Here is a 16181-nt window from a genome sequence, read left to right on the forward strand (position 1 = left end):
AATGTGCTGCTTTTTGGTTTTCCATGTAATCATCTCCTAAACTGACATCTTTGACCATTGTGGTGCGTCTCGCTGCTTTTTTAGCATCTTGCATGAGCACCCCATTTTTAAGATGTGTCAAGGTAAATGAAGTTCAGTTTAAAAAAAAAACACATCTTGAGACCCTGTTTTTCTTTTATTTGTTAGTATCTTAGCTCTGCATTTGGATGATATTATGTGGAATCTGGCTTTTTTTTCCCTTTTTTTTTTAAGTTATACTTTGGTACTTTTGTGGCACGGGTGAAATGGGATTGGCAAAGGACCACGAGCCAGGAATCAAACTCAGGTCACCAGAGGAGCAGTTACGCTACATGTCAAAGCGCTGACAACAGAATATGTGATAGGCACTTCACTTACTCTCACTTACCCTCATATCATTTCAAACCTGTATGAAATTGTCTTCTGTGAAGTATGAAAGAAGATAGTTTGAACAGTGTTCATACAATTGAAAAAAAGTGGTGATTAACGTTGTTGAATAGTCATAAAGGGTTGGTATGACATTAGGGTGAGTAAATGACAGAATTCTCATTCTTTGGTGAACTGCTCTTTAAGAGCAGCACCATCTCTTCTGTTGCCCATATTCTACATCTCATCAATACCTCAGATCAGCTTAAGATGCTTTAAAGTTTGATTAAACCAGCATCTATCTGTATCTCTGTCTACCAGGGAAATTAATTGATACATGTTTTATGTTGTTTTTCTGTCATACATAAATGAGGGATTTGTGTTTTCCTCTGTAATGGAATTATAGCTGGGCCCATGAGGAGATCGCATTCTGAGGCAGATTCACATCTGAACACTGATACTCAAAGCAATTAACAACAGGAGGAAACAAGAGCGCGCAAGAGAGATTAACCCTTGTTTCCTGTGCAGGCTTAATTAACCATCTTTAATGTGGTGTCTGCAAATGGTAAATTGGAAGGAGCATAATAAAGGTTATATTGATGAGGAGAAGCAAGCGAGGAAAGATGCGCAAAAGCAGCGCGGGCAGTTTAATGGGGCATCGCAGCCTTCATTATCAAGCTGAGATCCTCATGCTGCCAAAGTCTCATTGGCCCCTAGTGAGCTGAACTTTGACCCTAAGAACCTTCCTATATTGAAGTCTCCTTATTGGTATTTTATTCACAGCACAGGCCATCAAGCACCCCTCATTAAGACCTGTTTTTGTTTTAAGAAAAGACTTCTGCTCATAAATCTCAGTGGTGATTAGAGAAGAACATTCCAGTCCACAATCAATACGGTAAAAATAACTTGCAAATACCATTTGTCGTATTTGTGAGAACTGGTGGGAACTGGTGATCTGGCTGAATAAATGCCAGGCTGGTCCGGATTCAGATCGCTGTTTTTTTCTAGATTTAATGAGGGGTTTCTGGGCTCATATCGAATAATTGGTCCAATGTCACATTTCTACCCTTTCTGTAAATGTGCTAAATTACTAGCAATTACAGCTAGCAAAAGCTCAATAACCCCATTAAAGCTGCCTTGAGCTATATTTTCATTGTTGAGCATGTGTGTGTGTGCAGGGTGCATGTTAGAGTGTCTTTTAGAGCTGTGTTAGAGTGTGTGAGTATGTTGTGAAAGCAGTCTGAGGAACGTCAGTAATTACAAGCTGCCGTCTGGGTTACATACCAAGGAATGGTTCAGACATGTTTAAACACTGGATGATCTTTACACTAGGGGACTAAACCGTTACCAGCTTTTTCTCAAGGACATGATGGTTAGAGATGCATTTGCCCTGATTCCAGGCACATGTATCAAGCTCTTGTGATACATAGAAGATTGAGTGACATCATCAGATCTTTACTCCCCATACTGTCCCAACTCAGCTGCAAACCTTTTTTCCATCTGAGGAAGAGGTTGTATCGAAATGGATATGGCTGAAGATAAATGTGGATGCATATCACTGTGGCAAGTTCATTGATGTGAATTAGTTTGAAATGGTCAAGTTTTTCTCATGCTGTATTGATGCTGTGAACTCTCAGACACACAGGAAAAGATTGGCTGATCTGAACATTCCTCTCTGACCAGAGATCAGTGTTTTTGAACATAATTTGTCAAAAAAAAAAAAAATATATATATATATATATATATATGTATATATATATATTTGTGTGTGTGTGTGTGTGGAAAGATAAATTATAGATTGATAGAGTTAGTTTTTGATAGATGAGTTATGATTTGTGGTTTCAGGGATCTGAAATCCACTTACCTGAGCAAATTTCACTGCCTGGAGGCTGAACCTCAGCTGCAAGGCTGGAGGAGGCATGCAAACATTCAGCAAAGGTGTGTGTTGGGAAGACATGTCAGAGTCAGCCCAGATTTATGAGTCTGTGAACTGCTTTTAATTATGGGACACACTCAGATTCCTTAGCAAGGCTAAATCTCTCTCACTCTCACTCACTCACTCACTCACTCACTCACTCACTCACTCACTCACTCTCACACACACACACACACACACACACAATCACTTACACACACAATCACTTGTAGACACATCACAATGGAAACAGTATTATGTGGCTTTGACTCAAGTGTTCATGAATCCCTTTACCTTTTCCTTTCCTCTTTTTCTTTCTCACTCAATTTGAGGCATTGTGTTTGAAGTGAAACAGGTTTATTGTTTTTCAATTGACTGTGATCTGACCTCTCCTAAATACCAGTTACATTTACTGCAAACCTTTCTTGTAAAGAATATACCCCTTATTGGCTCCTTCTGTCAGAGGCTGTTAAATATTTCCTTGTAGTGTGTTTCTGGCAAAGAAACCCATCTCAGAGCTGCACTGCTTCTAGCAAAGTTCGGGATCCAAAGCCCTGTGCGCCACTTGTCTCTTTTCCTTAATGTGCCAGTCTTCTTAGTGTGGGGTGGGGAACCCTTTGATCAAATATTCTTTCAGGTGAGAGCACACAGAAGATGCTCCAGTCAGCTGGAGGTCTGTTGGGGGAAGAGACAGAGAGGAGGTGTAGTGTCAACGATGGCATCATCGTCCTGGGTGTATTCGACTTAGACTGCGTCTGTCCTTACCGATCGGTGATGTTTCCCACTTGCTGTTGGGGGAGGAGTTAAAAAAGAAGCTGTCAAATCGATCACTTTATGCTTCCCATAGTGACGCTCGCACAGTATTTGTGTACTTTATCTCAGACAAAGATTAGATGTAATATTTCTCAGATAAACAGATGTTTGAATTTTACATGTAGCAAGCAGAAACGCTTTTCATTGAATAGGGTACATGCTGCTTGATACAGTGCCTGTATGTAAAAGAGAAAAGTTATTCTTATTATTAGTATTTAAATACCATTTTTATCAATTTTATTTTGATTAACATAACATTTGTAACGATATGACATTAAGATTAAGTGAAAAGAGTTTTTACAAATTTTTACTCCAAAAAACATCAGAGCTCATACAGCCATTCTGGTAAAATGACTGAGTCTGCTGACTGAGTCTGCTTGAATCCTTCTCGCTGTATTTTAGTGGCATATCATATGTCAGCACCTCGTCAAGTCAGACTGTCATGCACTGCTAAAGATGCCCATTCTGTGCAGTGCCATATGAAGTCAAACAGACGTAATGTCACACTGTTTATGTCACACAGGTAGAATTGCAGTGACATTCATTGAGTTTGGGCTCTCTTCTCAATTGCTCTGAGAGAAGAAGAATATCAAGCTTATTTGAAGTTATTATTCTGTTGCTCAATAAATCTCTGAGATGCTGAATATTGAGAAGGGCATAAAAGAGTGTGTATGCATTGTAGCCATTCTTTCTTTCTAGGAACATTTGAAGATTATTTTAAAGGGATAGTTCACCCAAAAATGAAAATGCTGTCCTCATTTACTCACCCTCATGTTGTTCCAAACCTGTATGACTTTCTTTCTTCTGCTGAACACAAAAGAAGATATTTTGAAGAAAGTCGGTAACCAAACGACTGATGGACCCCATTGACTTCCATAGTAGGAAAAAAAAAATACTATGGAAGTCAATGGGGACCAGCAACTGTTTAATTACCAACCTTCTTTAAAATATCTTCTTTTGTGTTCAGCAGAAGAAAGGAAATCATACAGGTTTGGAACAACATGAGGGAGATTACATGATGACAGCATTTTCATTTTTGGGTGAACTATCCCTTTAACAGCTTCATCAGGAAAAACATCAGGAGATGATTCAAGTTGAGATTAATGGCTTCACAGAGTGTGCATCAAGAACTTTAGTTTCAGATACATGCTGTGAAGAGGTCCTCTAATAGATTTGTGTTTTTTGACTTGAACTGTTTCAATCACTCAAATGTTTCTGTTTCTCCCACAGGTTTGAGAAGAGCACCCTGAACAATGCGAACTCTGGTAAGGAGTTTAAGTAGTGCTCTAATTTTGCATTCTGCTCTTCAGTGAATGAACATCATGTGAACTTTGGCAAAGTTTCTTTGGATAATAATGTAAAATTCTAAATGAATAAATGTAAATAGGAGCGCAGCGAGGGCTGAATTTTAGTCTTTCCTTGTGAGAACAAGTTAAAGTCGTACAGACTCTCATGTCTCTGCTAGAAGCAAATTGGGGTCACTACATATAGTTGAGGAGCACCCCTTGCTCAGTGAATCATTTCTGACTTTCATAGAAGGTGGAAGTTGAGTGTTAAACACTCCTTGGTCTTCGTTCTTGTTCCTTTTAACGAGCCGCTGCCTGTCAGGAGAGGGCATTTGCCAAGGCTGTGGTGTTTTTCCGCTCTCTTTGCATTGGTAGGGGAAGGAAAGGTCTGTCTCACAGTCTGTGCGGTGCAACGAGGCAGAGCAGGTTATCATCACTCACACTGATCCACATTAGAATTCAGCACTAGCTCCAAAGCTTCCTGGCGTGAGCATAGGAGGAACGCATTTCCAAAACCTGATTTGGCCCTGTGCACGCTTTTTCTCTAGACAGGAAAAAAGACTCTTCAATTCCATAAAGCGGCCGAGTTTTCAGAGCTGGATTGGAGCGGGCATATCTTTAGACGCAGGCGTAGATTTAGCCTCGCAGTCCTCTCTACAGCGCGTGTTAGCCCAACATTCCAGCTGGGTGTTTTCATTTCTTACCTCTCGAGGTTTGCGAAGCAACACACAAGATTGCTGGATTAGGAAGGCAAATCTACAAAGGGCATTGCGAAGCTTTGAACACAGATTTAGCATATTGAGACTGAACCCTCAGAGCCAGCATCAGCAAATGTGATTAACACCCGTAATTAAAATCGTATTTCTACTCCCTTTTAAACTGTCTGCTCCTAAAGCATTAAATAACCAGAACATCATCTTGTGTAACTCTGAATAACTGAATATTGAACAGAAATGCATAAGTGATTTGTGCATGCAGGCAGTTTATGAATAATAATACCTTTAAGTAATAATGGAGTCATCAATTGTCATGAGGAAACTGACTCTAGTATTTGCACATTTTCTGGTATCACAGCTTTACAAATCTTCTTATAAATAATTCCACCTTTGTTTTTTTATTCTAATGCCATAGTTTTCACACATCTGGTCACATTTCAGATTGGTAGATTCAGTCTTTGCTTTATGTAACATTTTCAAAATTGTTCTAGATTTAACACAATTTAAATGGTGAGTAAATCCATCTTCCAAACCATAATTTCACTACTGTAAGCCTATAATAATGATATTTATTTTAGAGCTGTCGGGTGGATTTAGCAGGAACCTCGATACTTCAGTCATTCATCCTTTTGTGTTCTTGTCATGTCTGTAAATAAAGGAAAGAAGGTCAGGTTATTACAGTGCAAGTTGTCGAAGTAGCCTGAAGCCACAAATAACCCTTAAACTGAAAAGAGTTTAGAGTCAAAGGGAAAGCGACAATGCATGGACTAAAACATGAATCAACAGCAGGCAACAATTTGCCTATAAATAGCCTATTAGCCAAGTTTAACCCTTAATCGCTGTTAAAAAAGGATAACACTTAAGATGTTTGGGGTCATTTTGACCCCAAACTTTTAAAGAGCGATTGCATAAGGAAATATACATTTTTTAAATGGAAAACTATATATCATTTTTTTTATTTACTTCTCAACTATACATTTATGCTGTGTTTTTGTGGAAATTTTGAATTTTTTTACCTATTTACTGCACAATTACATAACTAGGCCATAAATTGGCTCATGAAAAAAGATTTTTTAAAGAAAAAATCACTTAAATGATGATCTTAATTAAATCTAAATAGTTTTTGGACATTGCTCTATGTGTTAGGGATAGAATACTGACATCTGCTGGTTTGTGGAAAAACTTTAGAAATTATAATTAAAGAAAGAAATTGCAATGACCACATATATGCAATAGAGGGCCATAGAGCCTCGTTCATTTTCACTTCATTTTTCTTGATACTTAAACTTAAAGCTTGTTCCATGTTGCATATGTGACATTTTTCAGATTTATGCCAGTTTAGTTGATTTTATTTGCCAATTTCTATAAAAATGCTCTCTGTTGCAGTGACATACGTGTGTGTTTGTGTGTGTTTGTGTGTGTGTGTGTGTGTATGAGATAGAAAGTTCGTTCCACTTTGGGTTTATGCTCTAGGACCAGACCTTTATTTAAATGTAAATTTTTTTAGACTTATGCCAGTTTTGTTTATTTTATTTGCCAATTTCTGTAAAAATGCTCTCTGTTGCAGTCACATACATGTGTGTGTTTGTGTGTGTGTGTGTGAGTGTGTGTGTATGAGATAGAAAGTTTGTTCTACTTTTTATTTATGCTCTAGGACCAGACCTTGGTTTATTTGTAAAAATTTTCAGACTTATAATGGATTTACTTTTATTTTTTTGACAAACAAAATTTTAAAAAGTCATTTTTTTCATTTTCCCATTCATTTTCAATGTGGGGTCATTTTGGCCCCAAACAGCTTAAATGGTACTTTTTTTTTTTACACACCTTTAGAACAACCAAATCAAGCCCAGTTTTTTTTTGTGCATGTTTAGATAGATTATTTAGGAAAAGTCACAGAGTTTCATGCCCCTGAGATGAAGGTAACACTTTTAAAAATGAAGGAAAAGTCCATTGGGGTCATTTTGACCCCAAACAGCGATTAAGGGTTAAATAGTTTTCACTGTTTACATTATATAATATGAATAGATGTTGTTGTTTTTTAGACCAATTGTTTTCAATGAGACAAAACAACAGATGCTTATAAGCTACTTACCTGCTCTTAGGACATTTTTTGCATATCCATCTTTGTATTTATTTTTTGGAGTGGGGTGACATTTGCACTCGTAAGACGATCACCTGTAAACAATGGGCACAGTGGTGCGCCTCAAGCCATCAGATTCATCTGCACAGAATAGCAGGAGCCGAAGCACAACTCGCTCAATCACAAAAACAATGTTCAACAATTTATTTTTATAAACAAATCTACAGAAAAAAGAAACAAAATATACTCTATGACATATTGTTCTGGTCACTGTTCTGGGCACTCTGACATACTGTTCTGGTCACATTTCATCTTAGTAAATCTCTTGCTTTAGTTACACTTAAGTAATAACATCAAAATAATTTCAAGATCAATTATTGCCTCCTCTTAAGTCTCTAATGCTGATTACATTTTTTTTCACACATCTGATCACATTACATCTTGGTAAACAGTCTGCTTTAATCATTAAGTAAAAATGATCAAAACAAGTTCAAGATCAAATAATTGACAAACAGCGAAAACTGTATAAAAAAGAAAAAAATATGCTTGAATCTCCATTAATAAAGTACTTTCTTGTTTAACAGTGTCAGCAGACAATCTAATCGAATGTGTGAAAATGAAGGACCACCAGAAGGTAAGAGCATAATTTAAATACATTAAGCACATAAAAACCTTATTGGTTTCTTAGACTTTTGACAGATGTTTATTTTTTATTTACAAAATGACTTGCAAGAACATGAATATCATTTGAGTATAGCTCGAATGTTGTGTTTTACAGTAATTTAATATGCAAGAAAGCAATCCGTGTGCTTTTAGTTACATGTTTACTCGGCCTAAAGGATATTCTGTCATCTCTAACGCTGGACTGACCTCACCATTAAATGTCAAGTATCTTGCAGAGCGGAGGCGGAACCAGATAAATGATCCTGCATATTCTCTTGACCTTTCACTCGTTCTTAGTTTCTATGGTGACCAAACAGGCTTTCCCCAGAATGATAATCTCTCATATCCAGCCCCAAACCTGTTATGGTACAGAGCAGAGAAGAGAGGACATTTCAAATATTAATGAAGATGTTTGGCATGTTGCAGTAGGCAGTGATGTACACTGCAACCCTTACCTGCCCCTAATGCGTTTTCTTTAAATTAAGCATCTCAGCATCCTTACAGCTGGACCATAGAGCAATAAACAACTCTCTCTGACATTTAAACTCGCATTAAAGATGCAGAACTATAGACTCTCTCTAGATGGTGTCTCCTCTTTCCTCTCAGTTTATTCATCATCAGGAAAGAATTCATCATCCTCCAAATGAAAACTGAGGAATAAAGAACCTCTGATGATACTAGTCTGTCTAGACTCACTGGACTGATGATAATGGCAGTATTTTTTTTAAGCCCAAACTCTCTGTGGCGTATAAAAGAGTCCTGGCAAGTTTCTCACAGATTTGGGGCTTTATCGCACCGAAAGGTCCTTTGAACCTAATATTGAGACTGTCACTGGCACGTTTGCTATCAGCCTTCAGCCAAACTTGTGCTTTTCTCCTTGAGCACAGCTGAGCCCATCACTAGATTCTGTTTGAATTACTGTGCGGAAACTTTGGAATAATTAATGAGCCTCAGTGATCAGGATACCATGTGGCTTACCATAATGATGCTCTCTTTGGTTTGCCATTGTTTGGGGATGTTAATCTCAGTGTTGGTTTGATTAACTGGCAGCTTTTTCTCTGCAGTTGAAGGAGCTGCATAAGATGGGGGCAGACCTGTGTGTGCAGGACCCTGTGGGCCGTACCCTACTGCACTATGCTGTGGAAGTGGGCAGCAAGGAGATTGTCAGATACATCATTGATAATGGTAAATGATCACATAACACATGTCTGTAACATCTCTAAAATGCTTCTGGCATAGACGGAATGTCTTTGTCACTGTAGTTTTTATGCCTCTTGTTCTTTCTTTTGAATGATCAATGTAAATTATGTGGAGTAGATCTTTGAAAGAGTAAAGTGAAACTCGCATTATCAGCAGTCTCTCTAAATTTCAAATGAGCTTTATTAGCATGGCTGTGTAGCACAATATATATATACAGTATATATATATATATACATGCATACTTACATATAGCATAGCCTAGTAAATAAATAAATGATATCCATCTACATAAATTGGGTCTCTCAGTGAATTAACCATGTCTAACATTGTGAACTAACACACATTTAGCAGTAGTTGCAGCTGTCCTATCATTTTCTCCAAGGCATTTTCACTAACTCAGTGTCAGTAAGTTGAATGATGGATTCAGTGTTTTAAATCTAGGGAGAAATGTTTCTCTTAAATTGTGGTGTTTAGGACTGATGAGGAGGAAGTGTTTCTCATCCTCTGTTTGCTGTAGATCACAGTGTCTACAGAACCCCTGCTCTCTCTGTGTCCATGTTTCTGTATGCTTTCCTTTTTTCTATTTCTAGATCTTGGTCACTTAATCTGTATTTGGGGAGGGTTTGTCTTTCTTTAAATTGTTTAATTAATAAATAATTGGCCAATTTTGCGATTCTCTTTAGGATCGAATAACATTGGAGTTTATTTTGGTGGACAAATTGAGTTTTTAGTGTTTTGTCAAGAGTAACTTTTAGATTTTTGTCAATTTCTTTAATAAAAGTTTTGGGGTTGTAGCTGTAGTCAGTCAAGAGTTGAGTTTCATGGACTAGTTGAAGAGCAAATGTGTTTAGAGTCTGGTTTCATTGGCGAGGAGGGCTTTATATTGAAATGAATCAGGGCGGACTGATGGAGTTGATGCCAAAACTGAACACATCTCTTCTGGACCTCAATGTTCAACTGGTATAAGCCTAATTCATCCCTGCAGGCATCATTGGAAGTGCTTCTGTGGACCTCTAAAATGTTTTTCTATGAGAAAAAAAGAAATAATAATTTCTAAATAAATTCACATCCATATAAAATAATTTGTTTTATTATTGAATTATATCATTTTATCCACGTTTTAATGGGTAATTTTATTTCACTGACTTTGTGACTTTATAGCACAAAAAGCCCTCCGATCCTTTTCGCTCAGTGTTTTGATAGCCAGACGGAAGCCTCCTGAAGCGCTGATGCCCAGATAACTGTAGCTAGTGCTGTGCTGTAGGATCTGTCTTTTATAACCATGACTCTGGTTTTGTCCAGATTGACTGTCAAAGCACTTGTGACAGTGCTGTTCCAGTTCAGTCTCTCTCTCTCTCTCTCTCTCTCTCTCTCTCTCTCTCTCTCTCTCTCTCTCTCTCTCTCTCTCTCTCTCTCTCTCTTTCTCTCTCTCAAAATCCTCATATACAGTGAGGGTCCAAAAGTCTAGTGACTAGTGAAAACTCATTTTTTGAATTTATACAATTTCCTAAAAATGTAGTACAATATCATATTAATTTTCTGTCATGTTTCTTTGTTTAAATTCTTTCAATATCTTTTTAACAGTTAATTACACGTTTTGAATCTTTCCCCCGGTTTCACAGACAAGGCTTAAGCTAGTCCCAGACTAAAATGCATGTTTGAGCTGCTTTAACTGAAAGCAACTTGCACTGACATATGTTAAAATATATATTAGTTTTGTCTCAAGATGCACATCAGTAATGTTTTTTCTAAGGCATGTTTATAAAAACTACTTAAATGTCCTAATTAAATTAAGGCCTAATCCTGGCTTAATCTACTGTAAGCCCTGTCTGTGAAACCAGGCCCTAGACTTTCAGCTTGATCTCAGACTTGAATCCCCACCCCAGACAAACATGCTTGATTTTGGGTTTGTTTACAATACTTGTATACATTTCCGGACGCACCTACTTATTCTTTACTATTATTCTAAAGTGTGAAAGGTAGTAATAATATAATCATTAAAACTATGACAAATGGATTATCTTATATTTTAGATTCTACAAAATAGCCACCCTTTGTCACCGTTTGTCTCTGTCCAGGCCTTTAGATCAACAGGTCTCTGAACGTAAACGCATTCAGGTGTGTCCAAACTTCTGACTGGTATTGTTTGCTACTTTGCCTTCAATCGCTGTTATGCGCATTATCTGTGGTGTGTGTAGGGGGTTGATGTGTGAAGCAGGTCATCTCTCTCTCCCACGCAAGCTTTTTACAGCTCTTCATTAAGCAACACACCATCACCTCAGGGCACATGCTTTAGTGCGGTTGCAAGGTTTAATTTCTATTTTTTTCTCTCTTTTTTCCACAGCACCCACCGATATTCTGGATGTAACGGAGAGAGAAAAGTGAGGCCTGTTCTGTCATTCTAGAATGCACATTGATGCCATTTTATCTGTTGACAGGAAAGGATCAGGCTTTTGTTTTATGATAGTATAGTCAGGCCTGGCTAACTCAAAAGCTTTTTCAGGAATTATCTTGAGATTCATTTTTAACAGCCTGTTTATTCCTCCAACTTGTTTTTCTGCCTTCTCTTTCTGTCTGTTCTTTTCTCTCTCGCTTTCTCTCTGTCTTTCTATCTCTTCCCTTTTTATTCAGCGGAGAGACGGTGTTGCACAAAGCGGCCTCGTTGTGTCATAGGACAATCTGTCATTACCTAGTGGAGGCGGGAGCATCTCTCATGAAGACAGACTTACAGGTGAGATGGACATGTAGAGAAAGACAGTTCGTGTTTGATTCTGGATAAGTTAAAGGGTTAGTTCACCCCAAAAGGAAAATTCTGTCATCATTTACTCACCTTTACCGGATGTCATTCCAAGCCCATGAGACTTGGTTAATCTTTGTAACACATCATATAAAGCAATTGTATATCTTCACAAGACTTGGATTAAACTGCTCGATTCAAATGGATTTGTTTCACGATGCCTTTATGACCTTTTTTGAATCTTCTAAGTTTTAGTTTGCTGAACTTTCAATGGAGGGACAGAAGTCTCTCAGGTTTCATTAAAAACATCTTAATTTGCGTTTAGAAGATTAACCATAGTCTTGGGGGTTTGGAACGACATGAAGGCGAGTAAATGATGACGTTTTTGGCTAAAACATCCCTTCAATGTTTTTAGAGGTCTACTTACAAGCACAGAATGAAGCCTCATGACCAGGGCTGCGTTTCCCAAAAGCATTGTAAGCCTAAGTTGATCGTAGAACAATTGCCACCAGTGGTCTCTATGATCAACTTAGGCTTACGATGCTTTTGGGAAACGCAGCCCATGTCTGATGCTGACAAAAACAGAAGGGGAAATAATGTCATAGCTTTGAGTATATCTATTGACATTCTGTCAGAAGTTTGTGTTTGATATGGGAATTTAGGAAGGAATAATTTTGGTGAGCTCTGAATACAGATTCATGCCAAGCCGAGTTTGTGGCTTTTGGATCTGTCTCATTTTGGTTCCAGCCCTCCAGCTGGTCTCTATCCCTAAACGTCTCTGTTAGTCAGTGCTGACTAAGACCTCCACATGAAACAAGGAGCCATTCTTCCCCCCCCAGCAGCCCACCCTCTCCCCCGCTCACCTCCACACACAGAGCCAGCCAAGAGACTCGAGCTCTCCTGCAGCACTTCTGATTGGTGTACCGCAAAATTACACACAGCTGTAGATACACTACACTCTAATTACTGCCTCTCTTCTTTTCAGAAGAAACATCAATTTAAAAACTACTTATTTGAAGAGATCTGTGAGGGAATGATTTTCCACAAAGCACAAAAATCTCATTTGTGGTTAGAACTCTCAGCAGTACTATCCATCGCTCTTGCTCGCTCTCATTTTCCCCTGTAGTTTTGTACTTTTGCACCACTGGGCCTTACTGTAAGAGTCTGCTCTAAAGCTCACAGCAGTCTAACGGACCTTTCCCAGCTCCCATCTGATAAATGTGTGAGAAGGCACTGATTGAGTCTCCTGGGTGCAGATGGACTCTAGTCTGTCTGACAGCCTTAAGTTCTATCTATGTAATTATCAGTAACTCATGTGCTGTTGCAGGAGATGAAATGTGGGAAGTCACCAGTCTGACACGGTCTGAGAACAGACTTTTCTCTTCAGAGGATATCCCATGATTTTCATCTGCTCTCTTCAGGGAGACTGTCCTCCTATGCTCCTGACAGACTTGAACTGAACAAGACCTGATTTAGTGTTGCCATTTTTCTGGACTGTGGTCTGTTGCGTTTAACAGCTCCATCAGCACTTTTCTGCTCCGCTGTCCCTCGGTTTCCATCAAATCTTAGGATCCTGCACTCATTCAATCCAGAAAACATCATATCCAGGATAGAGTGACTCATCGTTCATTTCCCTGTGATGAAGCGCAATCCTCCTCTCCAACTCTCCTCCCTCTCGCTTTCTTTCCTCTGTTTCTCTTACGGTCTATCTATCTGTCTTTGTCTTTATATAATAAGCATCCCCATTATCCTTTCCATCATTTTTTTCCCTTCTCTCCTTTGTGACTTGTATGAGAATAAATGCATGCTGGTTTTTTAAAAGTGTGATTATGTTTCTGTTCGGCATGCCCTGCGGGGATCAGGATCTCAACCACAAAGCTTTATTTTCTCCTGTGTAACTCGTCTCTTTTAGTTCATCGTGGCTAATATTCTCCATTGTGCTTGCTACAGGACTCTGTAGTTTTTGACAGCTTTTCCAGAACTGGCTTTGTCTGCATGTGAAAGGCTGAAAATGGAGGGATGCAGCACCACACTTTGCGTAGTATGAAAGGGTGCTGGTGGCCGTTCGTACTGTATATTCCCGAACAAAAGCAGCTTCATCTGTGCCACAACAATGAAAGCGCCTGGCGGGCAGTTTGAGTGCTCTCAGCTCTGTTAGGAACAGTCCGGGCCTTTCTCTCAGACTCTCAGCACCAGGCCTGCCTGCAATTAACAACAATTACTGTTGAGCAATGCTGGCACCAGCAACATGGAAAAACAGAGGCGTTTTCTGAGAACATGTTTACCAATAGAGGCTCAGTCTAATCTTTGATTTCTCTTCCTCATTGTTAATGAAGAATCTGTCTGAAAGGAACTATCCATAATTAAGGCCTGGAGCAACCATAGATATTCTCTGTGTGTTTTGCTTCAGTTCACGAAGAGCAGTTTAATTATAAATTATGACAACTTTCTTTTTAACTTCTCCAGCATTTGTTGTGTTTGGACTTAACACGTCTCTTCATTTCCAGGGCGACACTCCAAAGCATCGTGCCGAGAAGGCGAAAGATGCAGAACTCGCGGCATATCTTGAGAATCGCCAGCACTACCAAATGATCCAGCGTGAAGACCAGGAGACTGCAGTTTGACCTTTGACCTCTCACCCTTCACCTCAACCAGTGTCCTCCTTTTTGTGCCAAAACAACAGTAACCAAAAATGTATCGCTATACCCATCGCAGGCTCTCTGGACTGCACAAGGGGGGGAGGGTGGATTCATTCCCAGAGAGGGGAGACGGTCGGACACTTAACTCTCTGAAGAGGTCCCTAGCTTTTATCATCATTCTCTGAATGACCTGTTGAACTTAATGTCTTTTATTTCATTGCACTGCCAAAACATCTTAGAGTTTGTATGTATGAAACAGGATGCAGAATTCTCTCCATGTGAATGCACTCATCAAGTTAGCTTTTCTAGTTTGACAATGCTGAATGTTAGATGAATAGAATGAGGATCTCAAAAGATGCCCATGGGCTGTGTGTGTCTCCAGAGGCATCAGTGTCAGTAGAGTCAGAGCCATGGCGAATGCTCCAGCTGCACTTGCAGCTACAGCTTCAGTATTGCTCTGATATGACTGAACTTTAGTCTGGTCAGTGGTCCAGAACATGAACCGGAACTCGAAACAACATTTCAACATAGCTGACTTATTTCCTAATAACATGTAGAGCCATTAAATAATATGATGTTAATGTATAATGTAACTTTCTAGATTCCTCTGCACTGAAAGAGTTCAGGATGGTTCAAAGACAGGAATGTTTTCCTAGGGCCTTGGTTTTTAAGTATCAGAACGATTTAGATATTTTTCTGGTTTGTTTGTTGGAAGGATTTTGCATTTTCATAGATTTCTGTGCGGTTTCTAATAAGAACATTTGGTACTGTAAATGTATGCGAGTAGCTTTCTGTTTAAGGGGCATTTTGCACTGTAGCTTCCATTGCCTTCTTTATTCTATAATATGGATTTATAATTGATGTACTAAATATAGCTTCTTTCCTACAATATTTTTAAGTAAATAGATGTTTATATAATTTGTAGCTATAAAAAAATATGTGTTGTCATGTTTGTATTATAAAACTCTGTAAATTAGATTTTGGTTTATTGGAGTTTCAGCATTTTTCTTAATTCTTTGTGATAAACCAACACACTCTATTAGAGTTTGTTTATTGTTTTGTTTTGTTGTGTTTTTTTTTTCTTTTTCTTTTTTTTCTGATGTCTAAATACAGATTCAAGATTTTAGGATGCTAATTATTTTCCTAAAAAGATAAATATTGAAAATATTTTGGCCGTGAAACATGCGTATTTAATAATATTAGTCATTTATAATGTATTTCAGTAATTTACATCACAGAATGAAACTCTTCTCTGTCCAGAAAGGTTACTACTTCATTAATCATATGACCCACTGGTTTCAAAGTTATTTACAATAAATGGCATTCTACAGGATGTATGCATATTCACAATGTATAACACATTGTATTTAGGTAAATACACTAGCATCTTTAATGCTCTTCATTAGCTCAGTTCTATTCTTTCTTTGGAAAGACATTGAAATATTTGAGTGTTTAAACAACCATCCATTCAACCCTTTTACCCTGACAGCTATTTGACAGGAGTCTTGATGAATGACATCATATGCCATACACGCTGAACTCACTGAACTCTTACATGGGACATGTCTTCATAAACATGGAATATGTCTTAATGATAGATTTTTTTTTTTTTTAGTGTGGAAAATTGGGTTTGTTGTCCATGATTTTTTTTTTTTTTTTTTATCCTTTTATAATGTTCCATCTGAAACCCCAGTGTAAAGGCTGATCATGTGAGGTGTATAGGATAAGAACACATCTTGGTTTTGATG

General features: G+C 38.3%; 1 protein-coding gene across 4 annotated transcripts in view; it reads left to right on the plus strand.

Moving 5' to 3' along the window:
- The window catches only part of dgkza (diacylglycerol kinase, zeta a), a 115029-nt gene extending 99264 nt beyond the window's left edge, over window positions 1–15765 (plus strand). For all 4 annotated transcript variants that reach the window (XM_084403480.1, XM_084403481.1, XM_084403478.1 and 1 more), the window contains 6 exons: window positions 4343–4377; window positions 7779–7828; window positions 8922–9042; window positions 11402–11438; window positions 11689–11788; window positions 14302–15765. In XM_084403480.1, coding sequence (XP_084259606.1) covers window positions 4343–4377; window positions 7779–7828; window positions 8922–9042; window positions 11402–11438; window positions 11689–11788; window positions 14302–14418 — 460 coding nt within the window. In that variant the 3' untranslated portion in view covers window positions 14419–15765. The remainder of the gene's footprint in view (window positions 1–4342; window positions 4378–7778; window positions 7829–8921; window positions 9043–11401; window positions 11439–11688; window positions 11789–14301) is intronic.
- The last annotated feature ends 416 nt before the right edge of the window (window positions 15766–16181 follow it).

The sequence above is a fragment of the Rutilus rutilus genome, assembly GCF_951802725.1.
Source record: "Rutilus rutilus genome assembly, chromosome: 3".
NCBI classification, from domain to species: domain Eukaryota; kingdom Metazoa; phylum Chordata; class Actinopteri; order Cypriniformes; family Leuciscidae; genus Rutilus; species Rutilus rutilus.